General features: G+C 31.2%; 2 protein-coding genes across 4 annotated transcripts in view; one reads left to right on the top strand and one right to left on the bottom strand.

Annotated features, from left to right (window-relative positions):
* Positions 1 to 4,520, top strand: part of LOC108571204 (apoptotic chromatin condensation inducer in the nucleus) — a 5,842-nt gene extending 1,322 nt beyond the window's left edge. For both annotated transcript variants that reach the window (XM_017933201.1, XM_017933200.1), the window contains 9 exons: positions 107 to 1,415; positions 1,495 to 1,582; positions 1,700 to 1,816; positions 2,005 to 2,209; positions 2,275 to 2,483; positions 2,788 to 3,012; positions 3,116 to 3,376; positions 3,889 to 4,037; positions 4,492 to 4,520. In XM_017933201.1, the coding sequence (XP_017788690.1) occupies positions 109 to 1,415; positions 1,495 to 1,582; positions 1,700 to 1,816; positions 2,005 to 2,209; positions 2,275 to 2,483; positions 2,788 to 3,012; positions 3,116 to 3,376; positions 3,889 to 4,008 (2,532 nt within the window). In that variant the 5' untranslated portion in view covers positions 107 to 108 and the 3' untranslated portion in view covers positions 4,009 to 4,037; positions 4,492 to 4,520. The remainder of the gene's footprint in view (positions 1 to 106; positions 1,416 to 1,494; positions 1,583 to 1,699; positions 1,817 to 2,004; positions 2,210 to 2,274; positions 2,484 to 2,787; positions 3,013 to 3,115; positions 3,377 to 3,888; positions 4,038 to 4,491) is intronic.
* Positions 4,521 to 6,728: 2,208 nt separating this feature from the next.
* The window catches only part of LOC108571207 (transmembrane 9 superfamily member 2), a 5,459-nt gene continuing 4,210 nt past the window's right edge, over positions 6,729 to 7,977 (bottom strand). For both annotated transcript variants that reach the window (XM_017933203.1, XM_017933204.1), the window contains exons 11-15: positions 7,761 to 7,920; positions 7,464 to 7,615; positions 7,182 to 7,293; positions 6,936 to 7,107; positions 6,729 to 6,848 (exon numbers count right to left, since the gene is read on the bottom strand). In XM_017933203.1, the coding sequence (XP_017788692.1) occupies positions 6,781 to 6,848; positions 6,936 to 7,107; positions 7,182 to 7,293; positions 7,464 to 7,615; positions 7,761 to 7,920 (664 nt within the window). In that variant the 3' untranslated portion in view covers positions 6,729 to 6,780. The remainder of the gene's footprint in view (positions 6,849 to 6,935; positions 7,108 to 7,181; positions 7,294 to 7,463; positions 7,616 to 7,760; positions 7,921 to 7,977) is intronic.

The raw sequence follows: 7,977 nt of genomic DNA, 5'->3' as shown, positions 1-7,977 counted from the left end.
TTCCAATTTTATTAAATTTTATTATACTGATGTAATTTGTAAATATAAATTAATGATATACAATTCTAAACTAAAGTTTTTAGTAAATGTATTATGCATATTTCAGATATGAGGCGCAAGAGTGAAAGAAATAAAGCAAAAGCAGGGACTCCAGAGAAGGAAGTCGAAAAACCAACCCGAAAGTCAACACGTAGACGTGCAAAGCGAACACCTTCAACATCTCCAGAACAGGAGAATGCTGAGATACCAAAAACTGTAAGCAATAAAGAAATAGAAAAGAAGTCAACACATCTTCAAAAAAAGGAAATAGGGCAACCAGAAGAAAATAATGAAAAGGTTTTGTCTACTGAGATGGATCTTAAGGTCAAATCAGAAGAAGATGAAGAGGACAACATTGGTGGATCAGTTTGGGAAGTGTCAAAAGCTGATGCATCACCTGGAGAGATACAGAAGTTGAAATTATCTAGACAGCATAACATATCAGAAGGATTATCTGATACTTCTTTAAGTAGGAAAAAATCGAACAAGTGGCAGGAAAGTGGTGAGGGAGTTGCAGAGGAGGCTGACTCGGCAGACAAGCAACTGGTTTCTTGTACAAGAATGCTCAGTAGCACTGAACAGCCGAACGATCCCTCCTCTTCATACCCAGGTCAGGACTCCAACGAAGAGGTAAGTGATAACAAGGAGATCCCACCTGAAACCACTTCAGCCAACTTGTCTGACGATAAACCAAACATAGATCAGCAAGGTGAATCAAATGAGGCAAATTTCTCCAACGAAAACGCTGATAGTGAACCCATTAAGTCGAGTAACACAATCATGTTGGCTCCTAATTCAAATGGTGATCCCTCATCTGTGGAGACAAATGTTATACCAAAGGAAGAAAAATCTGTGGAAGATACCAGCGAAAAATCAACGGAAGCCTTTAGTAAAGATCCTAGTGTTGAAAACACTCAAAGAGATACAAGTAGCGATGAAGACGATGATGAAAAAGAAAAAATTCGTAAAGTAAATTCATCATCTGAGTCGAACGATGAAATTTGTACTAAAACTAATAGAACTAGTGGCAGAGTACAATGTGCCAGTCGCAGAAAGCATCGAACTAAATATCGAGATTCATCTAATTCCGATACGCCAGATTCTGAGGATGAACCTTCTATTAAAAGAGAGTTAGAAATTGATACTTATATGCAAGAAGAAAAAATCAATGCAGAAGATTTTCATGAACAGAAAGATAATTCTGAGTCACCAAAAGCAAGAAATAATTCTTTATTGAATAATGTAAAAATAGAAATGGAGCATTGTGAAGGAAATAAAAAATTAGACAGTCTAGCTGACAAATCGGAATATTCTGCGTCAGCAGCAACTCAATCGATGACTTATAAACCTGTGAAAGTAAATTTAAAAAGATCATTGTAAGTATAAATTAACAATTCATTAGGACATTTATTAATTATATTGCTCTTTACCTTAATTATATAAATTTTATTTCAGTTCTTCGAGAATGTTGATAGAGAAGAATGATGCCAAAAGAGAAGATAATGATGCAAATGCAAATAATGAAACAAATGTTCCACATAAGGTTCGTTATTATACATCTCTTTTGAAACAATAAATAATTGTGTAACTTATTAAGTATTTTTAATTATTATATATTTATTTAATGTGTATGTAAGTAAATTTCACAATTATATTACAGGAAAATCACGACAATACCGAACAAGAGTCAAAATGTGTTCCGAGAAAACGTCGATGGGGCACTGCATTATCTACCGATACCGCACCCTCATTTTCCATTTCTACGGATTCTCTAAAAGTAATATTTTCACTCCAGATATTTAAATGTTCGTTATTTTAGAAAAAAAAGCAGGCTCCTTTTTTAAAATTATATTTTATAACTGTGAAGAAATAATTTTGAAGCATGTGTACATCTCAAGTAATACAAATATATAAAATTTCCAATACTTTTAAAATTTTATAAACGTTTGTACCAATATTTTATAGGCATTAGTCCCCGGAGCAAGGCCATTATCGATAAACGAAGTTCGTCTCTCAAAAGATGACGACGAAGACAGAGATCGTTATCGAGTTAGTGAAAAATGGCACAACTCTAGCGAGGGAGTGAACGATAACAAGTCCGGTGACGAAAGTATTGCTCAAAAGAATGGTGCAGCAAAGAAAGGGGACGCGAAGATAGACAATCACATAGGTAGATAAATATTTTAATGCTTACATATTTAATTTATTTTTTTATTAAATTGTTGTGATTTGCAGCAGCAAGGCGTAAGATATCAATTGTCAAAGAAACACCACACGTGAAATCTCCGAGTCCACCTGCTACAAAACCTACCAACATTCTTTTGATTAAAAACTTGGTTCGTCCTTTCACATTAAATCAAATTAAAGAGCTTCTGTCGCGTACTGGCACAATCGTCGAGAATGGATTTTGGATGGATAGAATTAAATCCAAGTGTTTTGTAGAGGTATGTTAGAATAATTAATCTTATGAAATTATTCTTTAGATTGTGTAATACCTAGTATTCTGCGCACATTTTATTAAGATTAAAATAGAAATTTAATATAATTGAAATGATACTAGATAGAAGAAATAAAACATTAATATATTCGAATTGCTAACACTTTGTATTCTTGTTTCATATTATATTATATTAGATTGTTACAAAATTTATGTAAAGTAGTACCCTTTTTTATTTCTGCACATAGATAACTTTGAAAAATATTATAAACAACATTGTAATGTAAATAATTCTAATTGAATCATTTTAGTATGCCAATGAGGATCAGGCATTTGAAACGAGGCAAGCGCTACACGGTATATCCTGGCCTATTTCAAACCCGAAGAGGCTTCATGTTGAATATGCAACCAAAGATGATATGGAACTAGCGCGGGAATTGTCGAAGGATCAATCCATTCCAAGAAAAACTGAGCCTCTTGTACCGTCCGATTCATGGCAACAAGATTGGAACCGCGAGGAAAGAACAAATACAAAGGTATATTAATTTTGTAATATTTTCCAACACATATACAGAAACATGATTTTTAACAAAAAAATATATTAGTACAATGACTAAGTACTAATTTTGAAAATAATAGGTAATGGTAGTTCGAGAATGGGACCTAGGTAAAGAGGATGGCCAGCAGCACATGAAGGAGAAAGAACGTGAAAAAAAGGATCACGATAAAAAGAGGCGGCAAAGGAGTCGGAGTCCCGCAGTGGAAGCACATCTTCCAGCTCCAGCTCGTAAATTCAAAAAGAAAGAGGACGAGCCACCGCCGGCTAAGCTTTTAGATGATCTCTTTAGAAAGACAAAAGCAACGCCATGCATATATTGGTTACCACTCACAAATGAACAGGTACTTCGAGGATAAAGTACAGTGTATTTAGTGTTTATATGTATAGGAAACAAATACTAATTCTTTTTTTTTCTTTGTTGAAAATTGTGTTTATTTTTTTTTCACATAATCCAATATCTGTTGATTTAGATATTAAACTACAAGTTATTATATTTGATATGTAAAAAATGCGAAAAGATATAGAACCTTGTTTAAAATTCTAAAAATTGATTATTGTTTTTAGTTGATCATTTAATAAGAAAATAAAAAAATGAAAATTATTTATTTAAATAGTGTAGTGATTTAAGTAGACGTAACTTAGATTCAAAATATTATAAAAAAAACATATTAACGTTTTATCTATTTATATCTCGGACAGTAATTTTTTTCTCTTTTGTTTCTGTTTATGTTTACACTTTTTTTAAACATTAACTAAATTCTTATTTCTGCTTTAAGAATCAATCTATTAAATATATATTTTAATGTATTACTGATTTGATAATCATACCTATATATATATTTTGTAATTGCAGATAGTCGTGAAAGAAGAGATGAGAAGGCAACATATGGCAGAACATGCGCGCAGATTAGAAGAGATGAGACGCGCGGAGAGAAACAGGGATGGTCGTCGTCGTCGCAGCCCGAGAAAATAGTTTTCTGTCCTCTACCATTATCGCTAAACGTACCTTTCCCTCTCTGATGCAAAAATTCCGATTTTAACCGATTACAGTTTTAAGAACGGTGTTGTAGATCACGAAAAAGCAAACGGATCTTTTCTTTTTACATTAGACAGAATTCCGGAAGGTGTTCTGTAAAGTTTGTTTTTTTTTTATCGTTCTATCAGTTTGCAGGCTGTTTTACAATTAATGTTAACATATCCTGTTAGGGTTTGCGGTTTTTTTAAATTCAGAAAATCTTTTCGTTTCATGAAAGAAATCGTATTTCTTTGTATCTTTTTTTTTTTTTTGTTTTCATATCGGTTTCACATACTTGTTTTTTTTTTTAATTTTATTCGTTCGCTCAGAACTACTAATTGCTCGTTGATCAGAAACTGTACAAATTTGCATGATCAAGAAAAATCCCGATCTCCGATCCCTTCTCCCCTAACTTTCAGCATTAAACCGTACTTCTTACAGGTCAACATTAACTATTCAACAGAGCGGCGTAACTATAGAACGAACACGATAGTGTTCGCATCGTCTAGGAGAGACGCATCTCGTTCTACGATACGTCGTAGTGCGATATCGCAAAACGTGCCCTGGGAATCGGAGGATAATCGAACGAAAAAACTGTCCACATAGGAAAAAAACCATGATACGAATTTAATATTCGTGATCGTTGAAAATGCTATTTTTCCTCTTACGAGGAAACAAAACAAAAAAGAAATCGAGGTTGGGCGAATTGTTGAAAGCAGCAATAATAAATGCCCTACATGATGATGAAAAGAGACTGGTTCATTGACTGGCATGAAGTCATTCTAAAGCGTCGACGGGAGAATTTTTTCTCTCGGGATTATCTTATTCCCTGTCTGTCGATAAAGTAGCATGACTTCCTTGAATTTTGACATGTGCTACCGCTGATTTGGTAGTAAAATGTAAAGTTTTGGTGTTTCTCGCTTTCGCGTGATAAATTTACACAGCCAGAAACACATTTGTATATAAAATATAATTCAATATGCCGTGATATGACATGTAAAATTATCAATAAATGTAAAACACTATAGGTTATATACGAAATTACATCTGCCGCTTACTTTATACAATGTCACACCATGTTTGGAAGATTTGTTATTCATCCTTGAATAAGATCGAAAGATTTACGAAAAAGAAAACCCAAAATACACGTTTTAAAATGAAAAACGAATTTATTCGTTACAATTATTTTGTTCTTATAATACGTATTTCCCTTGATTTTAATGGAATTAATTTAGATGTTACTAAATGTAATCGGAAAGAAAACTGTTTCAACGAGGAAAGATTATGTAACACGATAATTTAAGGGCATAAATTACATGTCCCATCGTAACCAGAAAAAACTGTTTACGTAAACTTATTCGATCTTTATTTATATTAACATCATTAACGTTGTAATTGCTTCAATTTACAAAAATCGTGAATTACAGGATGTGTGCATGTCAGCTATTAATTAAAATATTTCACAGTCACAAATACTATCGGTAGAAAAAATAAAAGTGAACGAAAATTACAAATTCAGCGTTTAACTGAACTACCAGTTTGTACACTGTATATCCTTTCTGCAATTAAACTAATTGTACCGACGTTACTTTCAGGAAATGCTTTCTTTCGCATATTTAAAAAAAAAAAAATGGTAACAGTAATATAGACCGTTTAATACCTTTTCGTCATTTCCTAAATATCGCAAGAAAAATAATATTTCTTTTAGTGTCTATATAATAGTTTACTTAAAAATTTGCATTTCACAATGTGTCTAAGATTTTAATAAAATTGTTCCTTTACGGTCCATTAAATTAAACTAATTTAAAATATATATTTTAAATATGTATATTTCTTTGCTTACATCGAAGAGTTACGTAATTCAGAAATTTTGCGGTACATTCAACTTAAAGAATGAAGCTGGTATACAGATCGCAAAGAATTTGATCTTACGAACTTGGTACAAAATGTATGTATATGTTACAATTAAAATTTATAATCCAGGAAATTTGAAAGATAACTTGACGATTATAAGACAAAAAACATTCTCTTATTTACACTGTAGACTAATATCTTTAGTTTATCGGCTCATTATTGCAAACAGTGCACCTAGCAATTACACATTATGTCTGGATTACACAATTCATTTGTAACACGTATACACGTATCTTTATAGCTTTGATACGTTTATCTCCTTATCAAAAAAATGCATACTGAGATGTTGTTAACAACGATGCATTAATTTTACAATTGATAAATTACGAATATTTCATTTTTCAATCTTTAGGTGGCAGAGAAAAAATAAGAATTTGACGTTCCGAAATCTTACAAAATAAATGCAAGTTTTTGCAAACGTTACTTGAAAGTATTATTCTTTTCACTAAAAAGAATACTTTTAAATTAATTTAATATATGTATATTACAATATTATTAAATGTCAAACATACGAATTTAATTTTGTGAAATTCAAATAATCGAATTTGCAATATTATCAATTTGTTATTTTATATTTTATTGCAATCTGTATAAGTAAGAAGTAATATTTGGAATATTAATCGCGTAAAATATTAATATTTGAAGCAAAAAATTAAAATTTTGGAGAGATGAACTCGTGAATAAAGGGCTCGACACTCATCAAATGTTAACACTTTTTTTCACAAAATCAAGATTAATATCGACTATCATTCATTCTTATTATAATTTATCCATACCACATTCATTTTACTTCGATGGATGTCATTCTTTGATACATTAGTCAACTTTCACGACACTGTAGATCTGCCGCACGAACCAGAAACAGGCAAAGAAACCAATCGATCCTGTTTATTATATGAAACATACGATAATGTATTAGTATGAAACATTGTAACTTCATTTAAAAAGAAAACAAATTATATATATATTACCTGTTAGAAGGAAAAATAAGTAAACCATGATGCAAGTATAACCGAAGTAAAGAAACGTAGACGTAGCATCTTCTATATTCAATTTAGTCATGAAAAAATGTATGCAATAAACTAATAAATAGAACGCGGTAAATCCAGATGTTAGGAAACTGCGCCACCACCAATGATAATCCTAAAAAGAAATAATTTGAATACATATACATTTTGAAAAATATCTCGTATCTTATTAAAAAATAACTTATTTACCTCTGCACAAAGGTGGAAATAGCAAAGCAAAATTGTCGTTTCTGAACATGTGATTACGAGTATAACAAACACCAAGAAGAGAAATCCGAACATATAATATACCTGACTCGACCTGAAAATAATTAACTCAAGCTAAAATGAAAAATACTTAAAAAATTGACAACTTAAATGTCTCTTACTAATACAAATATTTTTTAAGTAGCAATAACATCAATTAAGTAGAATAAATAAAACACAGTTCGGATTTTTGAGACAGTAAATTATTTTTTTAAATATATTTACCACAGAGAATTAAGTATAAAGAATAATTGTATAAATATACATCCAAAAGGTAGGACACCACCCATTATTACTCCAGGTATTGGTTGAGTATAAAAACTTTGCTCTGGTATTTGTCTAGGGATTTGATTGGTTCTTACAGGATGCTCTAGAGGCTGAAATAAAATTTATTCCATTTTCTTCTATAAAATATGATTTTCATATGTACCTTAAACAATTATATAATGAAAATGGCAAATGTTTTTAATGTTAGCAGAAAAAAAGATTCTGCTCTATTTATTTCAATAAAAGAAAAGTTACCCTTTTTCTGAATCCGAAATAAGCACCAATAAATGTTAATGGAAGAGATACTCCAAACCAAAGTGCTAAAAGAGCAATGAGAGTGCTAAACGGTACAGCAGCTGAACTTCCATTTGCCCAAAATATCAAATTCATTATGAAGAATAAACTGAATACGATTCTGAAAATAGTTCAATAAAATTAAATAATATTTTTCAAATACTGATCTGAATTATTA

The sequence above is a fragment of the Habropoda laboriosa genome, unplaced genomic scaffold (assembly GCF_001263275.1).
Source record: "Habropoda laboriosa isolate 0110345459 unplaced genomic scaffold, ASM126327v1 scaffold120, whole genome shotgun sequence".
NCBI lineage: Eukaryota > Metazoa > Arthropoda > Insecta > Hymenoptera > Apidae > Habropoda > Habropoda laboriosa.
Note: the sequence above shows the minus strand (reverse complement) of the source record. Positions and strands in the feature narration are given on the sequence as shown.